This window comes from Phyllobates terribilis, unplaced genomic scaffold, assembly GCF_046119375.1.
Source record: "Phyllobates terribilis strain yellow unplaced genomic scaffold, ASM4611937v1 Scaffold_3__8_contigs__length_932513732, whole genome shotgun sequence".
NCBI classification, from domain to species: domain Eukaryota; kingdom Metazoa; phylum Chordata; class Amphibia; order Anura; family Dendrobatidae; genus Phyllobates; species Phyllobates terribilis.
Genome location: NW_027362763.1, coordinates 358,779,073 through 358,797,111, shown reverse-complemented (window position 1 = coordinate 358,797,111; position 18,039 = coordinate 358,779,073). Strand labels below are relative to the sequence as shown.

The 18,039-nt window shown below is 42.1% G+C and overlaps 1 protein-coding gene across 2 annotated transcripts in view; it reads right to left on the bottom strand.

Annotated features, from left to right (window-relative positions):
* The window catches only part of DVL3 (dishevelled segment polarity protein 3), a 68,026-nt gene extending 54,469 nt beyond the window's left edge, over nt 1-13,557 (bottom strand). For both annotated transcript variants that reach the window (XM_073675313.1, XM_073675312.1), the window contains exon 1: nt 12,954-13,557. In XM_073675313.1, coding sequence (XP_073531414.1) covers nt 12,954-13,114 — 161 coding nt within the window. In that variant the 5' untranslated portion in view covers nt 13,115-13,557. The remainder of the gene's footprint in view (nt 1-12,953) is intronic.
* Nucleotides 13,558-18,039: the final 4,482 nt, after the last annotated feature.

The window sequence follows — 18,039 nt, the reverse complement described above, 5'->3', positions numbered from 1 at the left end:
GGCAAGAGCAAAATAAATAAGGCAAAAGATCTATTAAATTATATAATTCTCATTAAAGAAAAATATCTAAAAGTATATGCAAGAAATTTAAAGCTTTTGTGCCTTGTTGATCTAGGAAATATATGCACATCTAGAACTGTGAATGAAGGTAATACTGTACAGAATCCAAAATTCCCAGAATATGGTCTGCCTGCCAAAATCAAACAAAAACTGCTTGTAAAGCAAAGAAACCAAGCTCTTTCTTAAAAAAAAAATAAAAATAAAAAAAAATGTATAACATTTCTCAGCAGAACAGAACTGTCTGCACCTGGTGAAGGCATGCAAGACAGGAAGATCGACAAGTGAGGGTCCGCAACTGACAGAAACCACCACTGCAAGTGTAAGGGGTGCCAAAAGCTCCCGCCAGGAATTTCCACCACAATTGCGACCTGCCGACTGTAAACACCATTCCTCAGAAAACTTTGGAAACTACGCTGTCGGACAGCAGCTGCTAATAGGAGAAGAAATAGTCTACCACCGAGCTCCAAAATACAGAACGTGTCTGTATATGACACGCATATACGGGGATTTATAAAGTGGTAGGAAGCTATTTAGTGTAAATGCAATACATACAGACAATTTCATTTATACTTTACTCTTACATTGTAAAAGTGCTTTCTTATTTAGTGTGGTGGATAGATCATGTCATGTCACCATGGTGAGTATACACTCCATATGCTCCAGACTACTAGGCTAATGACCTTCATGCAAGAATGGAGGCCTCTGTTCTGGAGCAAACGCAACAACAGGAGTGGAAAGACACCACCAATATCTAGAATTATTACCCTGGATGGGGCATGCCTCAGTTGTTACAGACAATGGTGCTTAGCGTTACAGTTACTGGTAACTTATGACACTACAAATTGACAAGTTTAGAACTCAAAATTTGAGTACAATCTCGCTCATGCACACTGTCATGTATCAGACTGGAAAACGCAAGATGTCACTGCAAATGGCCCAAATGCAGTTTCTCTCCGTATAAACCAACTCAATGCTGGCAGGAACAGAGGCACACCGCAGTATTTACTGGCATGTACTGGGTCAGTTTGTTCATAAACTACTAGGAGCAATCCATGGGTGTTCTTAAGCTATAAGCTAGGCTATTTTGAGCCGGACAAGCGCTACAAGAATGACTGCAGCCCTTTCCCCTTTCGGAATTTAAAAGGAGAACCTGTCAGTTTGTACATGCAGTCCGAACTGTGGAGAGCTTGGTAGAGAGAAGGAGAAGATGAATAGAATGATATAGGTTTATTGGAAAGTATTTAGTGTCATTTGTATTTTAGGACTTGAAAACTCTGGTGTTTATACACACACGGTCCAGTGGGCGGTCCTACTCAGTTATTGACAGCCATCTCTGCATGTACAATCATACCGGGAAGAGTGTTACTCACAGTAGGACTGCCCACTGGACTCCTACATGCAAAGACCAGAGATTTCAATTAAGAAATTGCAAGTTTTACTACAATGTTTCACACATAAATGTACATCAATCTGATCAGCTCCTCCTGCTCTGAAACATCCTATCTGCTTATCACAAACCATTCTCAATAAGGCATAAGGACGGGAGGTCTGCACTACCACACTATCGGAACTTGGCACAATCAAGTGTTTTTATTAGAATTCGATGAGAAATTTGTCAATATTTTCTTTGTTTCTTGTGCAAAAAAAAAAGTTTATGTGGAAAGTTCACCAATTTTGCTACTTCCAGATTAAGGGTTAAAAGATTGAGGCAAAAAAAATAAGTTTTTAGATTAGTTAAAGAGAACCCATCAGCAGTTTTTTTTTACCCCAAACTAATGTAAAGTCTATGTAAAGTCGTTGTAATGCTGATCAAATCTATACTTTTGTTTTAGAAATCCTAATTGGTAAATTTTTATGCAAATGAAGAGTAAGTGCAGCAGGGTTGGCCCTGCACTTTCAGTACTCCAGCATCTCTCCCCATTACCCAGTCTATCACCTTCCTCCTGTCCATGAATGACAGGTCATCATTGTCTCCCCTGCCAGAGATCTTGCGTAGGCACTGCATGCCCGGCGGTGCCGCATTCAAAGATCTAGTATTTGGCTCTCAACGTCATCAGGTCCTTCCTGCACATGCTGTATGATCAAGCAGTTTACACTAGTTTTCTGTGGTAACTCGTCAAAATTTTTGGTGCAACTTGTGCAAAACTTTAGCTACCTTTCAAGTTATTATGCCATCTCCAGTATGTTTCTTGAGAAATGGGCAGAGGCCAGTGGCATGAACAGGCGCTGATAGAAATATGTTTCTTACACTGACGCACACCAGATTAAAAAAAACCACCACATTCAACAAGAAGTACGTGCTTAACAAATTTAGCGCATCTAACTCCAATGCACAGTGCGATAAATCAGCCTTCATGAATCGGCACTATTATCTGAACTTTGCATTGACTCAGAACCCAGGATACATCTAAACTTGCTACAATCTGCTGACCCACTACTTGGGCAGGTCTAAATTTTACTAGCTTTTTCCATTTTAAAATTTGTCACCTACAACCACAAATTAGATCATGCCCTGGAGAGAGAGGGGAAAAAAAATAAAGCTTCATGGAGATGCCCACTACTTATGATAAAATTGTTAAAATCAGGGCTGTGGAATCAGAGTCGGTGTCTTTTTTGGTGGAGTCGGAATAAAGTGAGCTGACTTAGACTCCTAAAATATATAATAAATTGGGTACAGTAGTACAATGCAGGATGTGCTGTAGATTTTCTCATAAGAATTTGGGAAAGTTATGAAATGTCCTATAAATGTCTGTTCTGTTCCTGATCTAAGGATCTCGGCTTTTAGTTGAGATGAATCTGTGCTGCACTTTATGTACACGCTCAGTAGTGAGGCCGTGCTGTGGAGTCAGGGAAATTGAAGAGTCGGATGTTTGGCTTACAGACTCCACAGCCCTGATTAAAATATAGGATTAGTGCAACCAAGCCTTAAATTGGATTGTTCACTACTATGGCATTGATGATATCCTTAGAACGGGTGTGATTCGATTCACAGGATCCAGACCAGCAGCTGGGTCAGTAGCCTGAAGTTTCTGAAACGGATAACTCCTGGCATACGTGGCTCATCTTTTGATTAGCGCGCCTGGAGCAATGTCACATGCGAGTCTCACCACAACAAACACATCACATCAGGCCAAATGATCAAAAGAAGATCCACTGTTGGCAGGAGGTGGTTCTCGGCTCCTGTCCAATGGCCACAGATTACTAACTTTAGTGATGTACTGGGTCCTGCGAAAAAGACTTGCACCAACTCTACATCTTAGAAAGGTTATGGGGCATTTTACCAGGTTGGATGAATAGATGGTGGTGGGTGTGTAATCTACACTCACCTAAAAGATGGACGGGCAGAACCAAATCCTACTTGTTCAGACCACAAAGCTGGTTAAAGCAATTGGAAAGCAGAGTTGGAGAGATGTAATGGTGCGATGTCCACTGTATTAAAGAAGCCACATAGAAGGCTGTGAGATTCTTCCAGACACAAAGCGGTTTTTGGCTCCGTATCAGAGCCTTTGTGAGGTACCAGTTTTCGGCTCAAGTCTGGACCCAAAAACCGGTTTGTGTGTCAAAGAATCTCACAATAAAAGGCATTACTTTTTAACCTTCCAGGTGGCTTCTTTAATACAGGGGACAGCGCACCATTACATCCTTGCAGCTAAGCTCGCCTATAATTCTAAATCTTATGATAAGTCTGGGCAGACAGACTAGGAGGCATGTAGCAGATGCTGTGGAGACCTTCACATACTCTCGTTTTACATTTAGAGCTTACAAGAATCGCTGGCATGAGGGGGTTTTATATTTTTGTTTTGGTACTTTTTCCATTCATGTTATCATTTGTGTACAATGTAATGGTTGTCTCCATCATATACATACATATATGATGTAAAATGCTGTTGTCCTTTAAATAACCATTAAATCTTGAATATTGTAATAAGGTATGCGGCAGGCATAAATGATGGAGACATTTTTTCCGTATTACTATGTTTTTTGTTATTCTGTTTGGAAAACCAAATAAAGAGATCTTAACCAGGCTGGGTCAGCAATGTCAGATCAATGGGGTCTGGCACCCTCACCAATCAGCTGTGATGTTCCACTCCATACACAGTTTACATCGGAGCTGACAATTGCTGATTGGTGGGGGGGAGCCAAGAGTCCGACTCCGCAGGTCAGCTGGCAGCAGCCGGATGTAAATAGTGTACTGTTTGAGAATGAAGATTTATTCGGGCCATCATCATCTGGTGTAAAAGTGACTTAATTGTTTATTCTTGCTACTAAATATTTTCACAAGAAATTGCAATTCTCATATGTCTCCTTCTAGTCATCGGTCACAAATTGGTTGCAAGAAATGCAAAGGATTTCTTGTGATCTCAGTTCTTGTCTCACATCTGCAGCCATCCACTCTGCCTACAAATGGTCTGGCAAAGCGTGCAGGGAGCGGCGGGGGGCCTGGTAAAAGACCAGGAGCTAGCCTCAAAATCCGGCCTGCTTGTGACTGCTGAAACTTTAACACTGCTTCCACGGTTGCATAACTGCACACCAAGGTTAACAGTCCTAAGGGATGCAAGATTAGAGTCTTGTATATTACATTATATTGTTAGTCTCATGTACAGCACCATGGCATCAATTGTGCTATATAAATAATAATAATACAATTGAGGTAGGGACATATTTCTGTGTGTTGTCTGTCTATTCTACAACGATGCTAAATGCAATCACTATAAGGAAAACACCATGTTGGGAAGGTTGTGATGCACATACAGGAGAGAGCCAACACCACATGGAAGATTTAAACATAAACCTCTTGGATCTCTTTGATGTTGTGCTGGACACAAGATGTAATAGTGGCTGCTCAGTGGAATAATTTTTTTTCCCCACTTTAATTTCTGCAAAATTAAAGTATTTGGCACCTAATGAGTTAACATTCAAATCCAAGTGGGTCTTACCAAATAGCAACTCCTACAAGTAGTACATGTGAAAACTGTCTAAGTGGGTGTTATCAGACAGTTTTCACATGTACTTCTTGTAGGAGTTGCTATTCGGTAAGACCCACTTGGACTTGAATGTTAACTCATTAGATGCCAAACACTGTTTTTTCCCCTCCTTTTTTGTGGACAGATTACCAAACAAAACAAAAAAAAACACAAGTGTTTTATTCTGCTCTGCAACTATTACATTATGTGTCCAGTTCAACATCAAAAAATTGGTGAAAAGTCCCCTTTAAGTACATAAATATATAAAAAAAGTGTCTGCTGAAGACCAGGACTTGCATTACATCCATAGACAGATACAAAAGTAAAAAAAAAAAAAAATCTTAATTCAGGTAGTGAGTGAAGTATATAAAAATTCCCCATCAGTAGAGAATTCATATTCTCTACAATCTAACATTCCTCCCTTCTGTTCCTTTTATTCTACAGTGTGGTGGCAGGTGACGACAGGCAAAAGTTTACAAATACCTTGATTTGATTCTTAAGGTTTCGGAGTAAAAACAAAAATGGCTTCTTCAAATGTAGTGGATTTGCTGCAGAAAATCTTAACAGCAGCAAATCTGCAACTAATTGTGGGGATTTTGGTGCAGATCTTCCTGTGGAAAACCAGCAGACCGCTTCCTGCAATGACTACATGTCCCATATGACAGCAGCGCTGTTAAGACCTGACATCAGCCCTTGACTGGTAGCAGCAGGGAGAGACCTGCTGCTAGACAACTGGAGAAGGCATATCACCCCCCTTCACAAAAACAAAATAATCGGACATGTCAAAATCCAACATCTGCCACTGGGGGAAGTGGAAAGGCCTCCTGCACATTACACAGTAGGCCAGTGGTGTCTAAATCAGCAGGTTTGGCTGATATACAGCTAATATGCATGGCCAGCTTTATAATGGGTTTGTCAGACACTGCTTTTAAAGGAAAGAGAAATATATTATATATTATACACAAACACAATTTTGGACTTGTTGGGTATGAGCCTAAAAGTGCTACCATGGCCTGCAGCATCTCCGGATTTGTCTACCATTAAAGGCAATCTGTCACCGGGTTTTTGCTACCCCATCTGAGAGCAGCATGATGTAGGGCAGACATCCTCATTTCAGTGATGTGTAACTTACTGGACTGCTTGCTGCCATTTTGATAAAATCACTGTTTTATTTGCTGCAGATTTACCAGTTCTCTGAATGCTGAGCTCTATAACCCCACACACACCACTGATTGGCAGCTTTCAGAGTACACTGTGCATAGGTAGAAAGCTGCCAATCAGTGATGGCGTTACAGAGCTCATGAATATGGAGGACTACATGACAGCATGTTAACTAGTCCTCTAGTGAATCTACGGCTGATAAAACTGTGATTTTATCAAACCTACAACAAGCAGCCCAGTAAGTGACATCACTGGAATCAGGGTCTCTGCCCCTACAACATGCTGCTCTCAGATTAGCGGTCAAAAACCTGGTGACAGATTCCCATTAAACACATCTGAGCCAGACAAGAGAAAAGTTGCGGTGTCGTCCGGCGCTGCTGTAGATGGAGGCGAACAGAGTGAAGGTAGGAGGAAAGTTTTAATGGACAACACATTTCAGGGACCTGATGAAGGGGACGGATCCCCAAAATGCAAAATCTAATAAAATGTCCCTCGTACCTTGACCCGGCTATTCCTCATCTACAACAGTGCCCGGACGACACCAACTTTTCTCCGTTTGGCTTAATTCTCAGTTCCATGTTTAGGCATTCAGAAACCAGCGGTCGGTGAAGCAGCTCCCTTGGTGGATAGACTTTAACGCCTGCCAGCATTGCGTCTACCCAGCACAACCTACCTTTGGTAGGCAACATCCATATCCTGAGGATAGCTTTTCAATACAAATTCACACATGGAAAGCTTTTCATTTTTTTTCCCTCTGCACATTAAGCACATCTGGAACATTACTGGTTGGCAATTGTAAAGGTTGATGCCAGCAGCGGATCTTGATGATTTGGTGTTTCCAAATGCATTCAGCTGTGGCAGAAAATTCCTGACACCATTAATAGCTTCACTAATAGCAGCCAAGGCGTGTAAGTGCATGTATTTCTGCACGTGGTTCTCAGCCTCTATACTGAATAAACTGTTGAAAATTTCTTCCATTTTTTCCATCATTTGCATACAATGAACATGTCTATGGATACTGTGATTTCCATAATTCCACTATAACAAATGCTAAAAAAAATGACAAATGAAAAATAGTTTCACTTCTTGATATCTATAAGTGAAAGGATCAGGCACTGTCACCTTAACATATGTAGGATTTTCTCAAGAAAGAAGTAATACCTATTTCTATAGAACCAACATATTCTGCAGCACTTTATAAATGTGAAGTATTTCATTCTATGTATGTTCTCTCCAACCACCTCAATACTGAGCATTCTTTATTAAAAAGCTGCCTCCCACGTGCGGATCATATTTTAAAGGGATTTTCCAAGATTTTACAAAATTGTTCAATAGTCCAACAATCCCTTCCTGCAACTTATGTGGTTACAACATCGTGATAACTGCAGCCAATCACTTCAGAACCCCTGAGGGTCAATTGAACACAAGGCAAAAAAACAAACAAAAAAAACACATCCTTTGGCCACATATAATGTTTTTTTGTGAGAAACACGAGCGCTTTGTTTTTTGTACACATCCTACACTCTTGCTAATAAACTGAGGTCCCAAATGGGCACCTTTTCTAGGAACTCTAAAATACATATTAGTCATAGACAGTCACTGTAAATTTGACCTAAATAGAATGAGAAAAAAATAAATAAAATCTACATTACTTTAGGAAATCCAACCCAGGTCTGACACGGTATATAAAATGCTGCAAATCCAGAGCAGTGTTTTTCCCTATACCACTATATAACACCAGCAAAAGGGGCATGTGCTTCTTGTTGGCAACCACAGCCCATCAATCTTACAGTACGTACACGCCAGGGAAAGCCGGAGAAGGCATTTCTCATGCAGCAGAGAGGTGCAGTAAGGCCGTGTTCACAGACTTTTCAAACAGGAGTTTCTGGCAGAGAAATCTAATTTTGAAACCACATCTAACACTGTGTGTGTTTTGTTTTTTTGTGTACTCACACTCCTTCTCATACCTCAGCATCACCTCTGAACCCAGGGAATGGCTGCAGAGGTCACTTAACCTATAGTTGCAACTTTACTGCTGCAGCTTGTCAAAAAAAAAAAAAAAAAAAAGACAGGAGCAGTGGTGGATTGGGGTAGCTGGAGTAGGGGAGGGTGATTAACAGCTCAGTTTGTTATTGTCACCTACAAGAAACAAACAAACAAAAAAAAAAAGTGAAAAACCACTTTAAAAAATCCAAAACTCACTTGACTCTACCATGCCCCTGCAGCTCCACACTGACAGGAAGCCATGTCACAGGGGCGATAAGAAGCTTTCATGTAAATCATTTCTTCCTGACCCCTGATGAACTGATGAAACACCTAGAGCCCGCTGATCAAAACAGTTCATATTAATGTAGTATCGAGGATTCATTCCCCATCCATATGGTGCATGAAGACCATAAATTTCGCTTAAACGGGTTTCCAGAACTGTGATATTGATGACCTACTCTTCGTATACAATGTCACATTGTTGGGCCCCCGGCAGCCGTACCCATCAGCAGGTCCCAGGGCCACTGAAAGCACACAGTGTCCGAAGCCGTTCACTATGCAGTGGCCATTCTTAGTACTGGTGCTCAGGTGTCATTCACTTTGATTAGAGACAAGCTGCAGTAACTAGGAGCGGACACTGCACAATGGACAGAGCTTTAGGCTATGTGCCCACGTTGCATTTATGAAGCAGAAAATTCCTGCTTCATAAATGCAAGTCCTCTCCCGGAAAAACGCATGCGGAATTCCGCATGCGTTTATCGCGCATTTTTCACGCGTTTATCACGCGTTTTCCACATGCGGAATTGCCTTGCGGTTTTTATGCATTGGACAAAGGCAATTCCGCTTGCGGAAACGCAAAATTAAATGACATGCTGCGGATTTTTGAACGCAGCATAAACGCTGCGGAAAAATCCGCAGCATGTGCATAGAACTTGCGGAATCCCATTGGGGACCATGGGGTGCGGATATACATGCGTTTTTCAAGCGTTTACGCTGCGGAAATTCCGCAGCATATACGCTTGAAAAATGCTACATGGGCACACAGCCTTAGTGTATATCAATCGGCCACGGGACCTAGTAAGACTGTGTGCCCACGATGCGTTTTTGGTGCGTATTTTGGTGCGTATTTGCAGCACGTAAACGCTCCAGAAACGCATTGCATACCTTATCCCATGACTTCCTATGACATTCTGCAAGTTCTGTGCACATGGTCCGTATTTTTTCTGAGCAGATTTTACTCGCAGAAAAAATACGGACATGACCAATTCTTGTGCGTTTCTGCATGCGTATTTGCCTATACAATGCATTGGAAAAAAGCATGGCAAATACGCGTCAAATACGCATGTAAAAAACGCATGCGTTTTTCTGCCAAGGAGATGCAGAAATGCCTTAAAGCCGATTATGGGGGTGCCAGGTGTCGGACCCATCCTAAAGATTGGTCATCTATATCATAGTCCTGGTCACCTCCTTTAATAGAGGCTTTTTTGGCACTTCTGGTATATCTGGTGCTGATGTGATGAAGAATAGAGGATTTATTTATATACATGAGCTTTATAGCATGGTATACTATATCTGCATTTAGGATAATGTTCTTACCACCATACACTAACCTGAGTAATTCCCAAAGTAGTAACCATAATTTTTTAGCCACTGACTTTTAGCAATGGATCAGCTAAAAACAGATGAAACTCAGAACTCAAGTTCAAAGTCTGTCTTCCATGTTTCTCAGTTTTATATGTATTCCCATAGACATTTAAGGAAATCTGTCACCTTCAAAAATGCCATTTACCTGCACATAAATAATGTTACTTCATGGCTGACTTACTGGAAGTGCGGCTACTTGGAGCAAATTAATTCATTTCCTCCCGAGAGCCGCCGGCTTTCAGTCATGGGTCGGTGCAGGGAGTGATTACAGTCATCGCTCACTATACTGTGCGTGGCGCGTGTAAACACACTCTGGCACTTTCACAGTCCGCTCTATAGCGTTTTGAGGAGAGTGAGATGTTAATTCTTGGTGCACGTTTACAGTTGCTGCTCACAGTATAGTGAGCAATGGCTGTAATTGCTCTGTACACCCCCCCTGGACTTAAAGCCGGAAAAAATAATGTCATTTTCTCGCTAGCCCCCCTTTCGGTAAGACAGCTGGGCAGACTTGCAACGCTATTTACCTACAGATTAACTCTATATCTGCAGATAAAAAGCGTTTTCTAATGTGACTGGTTCCCTTTAATAGCAGAGTCTGTTCCGCAAAAAGGATGAAAATAGGACCTGACCTGAATCTCATGGATCAGAGACACGGATCCATTTTTAAAACTGATGTGTGGATGACTCAATAAAACTTTATGGGTCCGTGCGCTGTCTGAGAAAACAAAGCAAGAAAGAACGGACCTCGCTAGTCACATGGATCTCAGCATGCAGCCTTAAGTGAAGTAGAAAGGATTTTGGAAAGGACTGATTGGGCGGAAGTGTCCCTGTATAAGAGGACAGTGCAAAGCTGAGGATGTGTAGCATGGATCAGTGTTTCTGTCAAAATGTCTTACCCTTTAACCCAAGAAAAAGTTATTTGGTATGACGTGGATTTTGGAGCCCTCTGTTAAAGTACAGAACAAAATCAAATGGGGTTTCACAAAACCACAATCACATGCAGATGACTGTATATCCACAAGCTGCAGATTCCTACACCCATTGCACACCCGCTCTGTTGTAATATAAAGGGGGAGACACAGATTCGGCTATGGATCTTCAGGTCATTTGTTGAGCAGATGACATGAATATACCATTATAACACTTAGATATTTTAGCAAAACATGTCACCATAAATGTATACACATATCAGGCTCATTAAAATCATCATGTCAAAATAAAACCACCGTTAATGACTAATTTTCCGTCTCCTATTGTTGGGCATTGTAGACTTGCTAAGTGACAGCATCATGTGCTAGTAACTCTTTAATCCTCAAACAAGTCCTGGGAGCTACCTACAGCTCCGGACACGCTCCGAGCACCTGGGAATCACAGGACGAGGACAGACTGCTGCTTTTGAACCTCACTACAAACCCAAACCAGTAAAAACATATTGCTGGGTAATATAATCCTGTATCTGGAAAAAAGAGAGGTTAACAGGAGGAACTAAGAAGTAAAAAAAAAAAAAATCATCCCTTCAATAATGCAAAGTAAAGAGCGCTGGAAACTTGATCCAAAACTGCTATGAAATATAACAAGGTGAGCGTCACTTCTCAGGGCGATCTGACAACAGATCAGGGTCACACATTCAATGGGGAGAGTAACAGGATTCACACATTACATTGTTCCAGCTATGATCCACAGAATGTAGCACTGGGATACAGTATCCTGCCCCTCCGGCCAACTGCTTATTGTAATGCCCATCCATTACCTCTGTTTACATCTGGTTACTTTCCCTAAACTCTTTGCTGTCACAGCAGCGCTCGCTTCTTGTGCTCTGTTCCCTCTCCGGCAGACAAAGGGCCTGGGCAGAGCTTCAAGGAGGCATGGAAGAAGCTAACAGTCCTAGAGTGGAGCCATTGTATTCAGAGAAGCCGGGTCCACAGCCGACCGATGACATCACACAGCGTCTATCATGACTGTATAACATCAGACACTCATGTCTGCCCAGCAATGTTAGCATTCCCTAATCCTCCAGAACAATGACTCACAGCCTGCAATAAGAGGGGCTGCATTCTAGGTTTTTCTCTTGTCCTACACATCACTGGTTCCCCAGAGGAGAAGACTCGAAATAATAAAAGCATCACAATATTATAATTCCCATGGACGTTACCAAATATCGAAAATGGCACCCAAACAGAGAACGCAAATTATAAGGGAGAACAAAGGCCGATTAATAGGCACAATAATGTAAAATAGAAAATGCCAGGTGTAAAAATCGCATTTATAAGTGGTTGTCTATAGGTGGGGAGGGTCTTCTCAAAGAAAATGTTCAGTAAGAATAACATGAAGCAAACAGAAGAAACGATGGCACTCTGTCCTCCTAGGATCAATACTTTATTGGAAATCCATGTGCAAAAATGACAGTAAAAAATCACCAAACCATCAGACGCGTTCCAGAATAAAATTCCTTAGACTTAGATGGCTTCTACCAACAAGCAATTGGAAGTCAAATCGCATCAGATGGTTTGGTGATTTTACTGTCATTTTGGCACATGGATTTCCAATAAAGTATTGATCCTAGGAGGACGGAGTGCAGACGTTTCTTCTGTTTGGATTTGTTCCCACACGTACTGAAGATGCCCTGCACCCGGGATGTTATAGACGAAGGTGTGCGGAGCAGTCGTCTTTTGGGTTTGTATAGAATGTGAACAGTGTGAAACGCCGTCTTAGGTAGTCTGGTATAGATAAGGGGTGGTCTTCTCAAAGAAGTTTCACTGTTAGGCCACATTCACACGGTCAGTATTTTACATCAATATTTCTAAGCCAAAACCAGGAGTGGGTGATACATGCAGAAGTGGTGACTGTTTCTATTATACTTTTCCTCTGATTGCTCCACTCCTGGTTTTGGCTTACAAATACTGATGTAACATACCGAGTGTGAACATGGCCATCTGACTGAGCACATCCTTGTCTCTTAGAGGCCAAATCCTACTATTACCACCTTAGCAGAGTGATTACAGTGAAGAGCATTAATCAGCCCCCTATAGGCCGGGTACAGGGGCAGAGGAGCAGAACAGTCCCCAGCCAGCTGATCCGCACTATTCTATAATGCTGTGACCGGATGATGGGGGCAGTAGTCCGCATCCTCACACTCACCCGAAATCATCGTCCATAGACTTGAAGAAGAACTTGTAGTTGGGTTTGTTCAGCACCCCCTTGAAGTCTCCGAGCGTCACCCGATCAGATGGCACCGGCAACTTGACCAAATACGGCGTCTCCTGCTCGTCCAGATGGTAAATAACCTTGGTCTCCCCCATGATGATCCGGCCGGGGAGACAGGAGCTCAGGAGCAGAGGACGCGCTCCGGGGGTGACGGGGGCCTGGCCCCAGGGGCTGTCATACACGGGGGGCCATGGGAGGAGCGGCAGGGTGCGGAGGGGGGGATGCCAGGAGCGCAGGGAGACAGCGGAGCGGGTGGGGGGCACTAATAAACACTTTAGTGTGTGGCCTGTCAGCCCCTGCCCCACACTGAGCAGTCCAGCACAGCTCTTCCCACCACAGTACACGGCCGCCACACTCCGAGGACTCCGCCGTCCCCTGTACGGGCACACAGGCCGCCGTTTAGTCGCTCGGTGCCAGTTCCAGGCCGGTTTGTCGGTGTGTTTCTGTCACTCGGTGTCCGTCTCTGGAACACTGAGCATGCGTGCAAGACTCTAGAGCCAGCTGCTTCCTGCGCATGCGCTGAGGTGCCGTCTGTAGCCGCCGGTCACGCCCCTTATCATGTGACCTGGCGTAGCACCGGATATCCGTCCGCGGCAGATTACTTCATTGCTAGTCTCTGGTGGTTGGTGCAATGGTTGCAAAACGTCCAGCTCTGTACAGCCAGGCCATGGCGAGGAGCTGCACTGTCCCTGTGCAGCACAACCTATGCAGACAGTGTGATAGTGACAGCAGAAGGGCGTGTATCATCTGTTACAAGGACTATATTCACACATTCATGTGACACGGCCTAATGTGTTTTTTTTTTTCTCAGTTCATAGACCCATAGTAGGGCTCGTTCACACGTCCATGTTTTTGGTCCTAGTGCTGTCTGTCAAATAAACGGATCACACCAATGTTATGCAATGGGGCAATGCAGATGAGCGATTTTTTGACCAACTCTGCCTGTGAGAAAATTGCAGCATTTCTTCCTTAAATCAAAGGATGCCGTACGGAGCCACAGTAAAGAATCTGATCACTACAGCAACATTACAATTCTGTAATAGGAAACTAAATGATTAAAGGGGTTGTCCACTACTTTGACATTGATGCCCTATCCGTAGGATAGGGCATCAATGTACAACCCCTGGCAAAAATTATGGAATCACCGGGCTCGGAGGATGTTAATTCAGTTGTTTAATGTTGAAAAAAAGCAGGTCACAGATATGGCACAAAACTAAAGTCATTTCAAATGGCAACTTTAGGGCTTTAAGAAACACTAAAAGAAATCAAGATTAAAAATGTGGTACTCAGTAAGGGTAATTTTTTTCAGACCAATCAGAGGGAAAAAATTATGGAATCACGCAATTCTGAGGAAAAAATGATGGAATCAGCCTGTAAATTTTCATTTCCAAAACTAGCCCGGTAATTCCATAATTTTTGCCAGGGGTTCTATGATCGGCCAGGGTCCTGCACGTGGCACCCCAGCCGATCAGCTGTTATCGGTGCCGGCGGCGGCCGCCAGCCGGAAGTCCTTACCTGCGGTGCTTGGCCGTCAAGTTGCAGTGGCCGGCGCAAGGTACTGCACATCCGCCTCCTATTCAATTCAAATTCAAAATTCAATTAAAAAATAAAAATATATTGTACCCATAAATAAATATTATTATGAAAAAAACAAAAACATCAAACCAATAAAAGTACACATATTTGGTATCGCTGCGTTTGGAACGACCTGACCTATAAAACTTTCCCACTAGTTAACCCCTTTAGTGAACACGGTAAAAAAATAAAATAAAAAAACGATGCTTTATCATCATACCGCCAAAGAAAAAATGGAATAAAACGTGATCAAAAAGACGAATATAAATAAAAATAGTACAGCTGAAAACGTCATCTTGTCCCGCAAAAAAACAAGCCGCCATACAGCTCCATCAGCCAGAAAATAAAAAAGTTATAGCTCTCAAAAAAAAGCGATACAAGTTTTTATTGTGTAAAAGCGCCAAAAAATAAAAAAACTATATGAATGTGGTAATGCTGTAAATGTACTGACCTGAAGAATAAAGCTGCCTTATCAATTTTACCATACGTGGAACGGCATAAAAAAAAACAATTCCTGAATTGTTGGTTTTTGTTTATTCTGCCTTCCAAAAATCGGAATAGAAAGTGATCAACAAATGTCATGTGCTCGAAAATGGTTCCAATAAAAACGTCAACTTGTCCTGCAAAAAACAAGCCATCACATGACTCTGTCGGACGAAATCTGGAAAAATTATAGCTCTCAAAATATGGCGATGCAAAAACTAGTCTTTGCAAAAAAAAAAGCGTCTTTTAGTGTGTGACAGCTGCCAATCATAAAAACCCAATATGAATCCGGTATCACTGTAATCACACCGACGTGAAGAATAAAGTCGTCTAATCACTTATACTGCACAAGGAACGGTGTAAAAAATAAACTCTAGGGTTGTGCTAGATTTAGGGTTGTGCTAAGGTTAGGGTTGTGCTAGGGTTAGGGCTGTGCTAGGGTTAGGGCTGTGCTAGGGTTAGGATTGTGCTAGGGTTAGGATTGTGTTAGGGTTGAGGTTAGGGTTGTGTTGGGGATGGGATTTTTTCAAAAGTAAAAAAAAAAAATGATGACGATACAGCGACTAGTGTTAAACGCAAGTGCACGCTACTTGAGTTTCCATCGGGTGCTCGGGTATGCCCCGAGTATCGCGGGTGCTCAAGTGACATGCTCAAGTCTCCGCCCCATAGGCTTCGCAGCCAAAAAAACCTTGCGGGGATCGCCTGCCATGCACGAGCGATCCCCGCATGTTTTTTTTGGGTGTCTAACAACCGTGAAACGTGGGGCAGGGACTCGAGCATGTCACTCGAGCACCCGCGATACATGGTGCATACCCGAGTACCCGATGTAAACTCAAGTAGCGAGCAGTTGCTCTCAAGACTAATGACAATTTATTCAATATGATGACCTAATATCAAATTTTGTGTCGTACCTCTGGGTTCAAAATGTTCACTATAGTCCTTGATAAAATCCTTGAGGGGTGTAGTTTCCAAAATGGGGTCACTTGTGGGGGGTTTCCACTATTTAGGCGCATCAAGGGCTTTCCAAACGCGACATGGCGTCCGCTCTCGATTCCAGCCAATTTTGCGTTCAAAAAGTCACACAGTGCTCCTTTCCTTCTGAACCCTGCTGTGTGCCCAAACTGTGTATTTTCCCCACACATGGGGTATCGGCGTACTCAGGAGAAATTGCACAATAGTTTTTGGGGTCCATTTTCTCCTCTTAACCCTTGTGAAAATAAAATATTTGGGGCTAAAAGATCATTTTTGTGGAAAAAATTAGATTTTTTTATTTTCACGGCTCCATGTTATAAACTTCTGTGAAGCACCTGGAGGTTCAGGGTGCTCACCACACATCTGGATAAGTTCCCTGAGTGGTCTAGTTTCCAAAATGGTATCACTTGTGGGGGTTTCCACTGTTTAGGCACATCAGGGGCTCCCCAAATGCAACATGGAGTCCACTAATTATTCAAGCAAATTTTACATTCAAAAAGTCAAATGGTACTCCTTCCCTTCCGAACCCTGCCGTGTGCCCAAACAGTGGTTTTCCCCCACATATGTGGTATCAGCATGCTCAGAAGGAATTGCGCAACAAGTTTTGGGGTCCATTTTTTCCTGATACCCTTGCGAAAATAACAAAATTGGGGTCTAAAGTAACATTTTTGTGAAAAAAGTTAAATGTTTATTTTTTTCTTCCACATTCTAAAAATTCCTGTAAAGGACCTTAAGGGTTAATAAACTTCTTGAATGTGGTTTTGAGCACCTTGAGGGGTGCAGTTTTTAGAATGGTGTCACTTTTGGGTATTTTCTGTTATATAGATCCCTCAAAGTCACTTCAAATGTGATGTGGTCCTTAAAAAAATGGTTTTGTAAATTTTGTTGGAAAAATGAGAAATCGCTGGTCAACTTTTAACCCTTATAACTTCCTAACAAAAAAAAAATTTGGTTCCAAAATTGTGCTGATGTAAAGTAGACATGGGGGAAATGTTATTTATTAACTATTTTGTGTGGCATATCTCTCTGATTTAAGGGCATGAAAATTCAAAGTTTGAAAATTGCGAAATTTTCAAATTTTTTGCCAAATTTTTGATTTTTTCACGAATAAACGCAAGTCGTATCAAAGAAATGTTAGCACTATCATGAAGTACAATATGTCACAAAAAACAGTCTCAGAATCAGTGGGATCCATTGAAGCGTTCCAGAGTTATTACCTCATAAAGTGACAGTGGTCAGAATTGTAAAAATTGGCCTGGTCATTAACGAGCAAACCACCCTCAGGGGTAAAGGGGTTAAATGCATCAGTATTTAAACACCACCCACAGGTACCAGCAGCACACATATGTTACCAGGATGGATTTTACTGTTTAATCCTACATACTAACAGGAGAAAACCTGCCACCAAATATATCTGGCGGTGGGTTACTTTACTTTCGCTGTTGAGAAGACATGTTTGTCAGCCAAGCTCAGTGTTTACTGTGTGAAAGAATCGGGAAGACGCGCCACATGTTGTTAAGCCCTTTTCTGAGAAATTTTGGACGTTATTTTTCTCTGAAGCATTTTTTTGCAGGCTTTTGATTGGACAGTGCCTAGTTTGGAGAGGTTTCCTTCAGTATCTGCCTCAAAGAAGTGACATTGACTTCCTATATTCCACCAGTTTTTCAAAACCTCTTAAAGAAAAAAATAACCAAGAAACTTCTCATATGAACAACAAAGTGGATTTCCCATAGAAATGAATAAAGAGAGTTTTCCAACCATTTTTGAGGACGATTTTGGAAAGGATCTGCTACAAAACCTCCATGTGAACACAGACTTATACAGACAGGGTGAGAGAGATAGTCGGTGGCCCCAGACCACAGCTTTTACAAAAATAAACATATCACCCTTTAGTGGAACAACTGGCTAAGTTCAAAAAATGGAATACAGTGATGCAATGCTAAAACAAATAGTAATTGATGCATTCCATAGATAAAGAAAAAGCAGCACT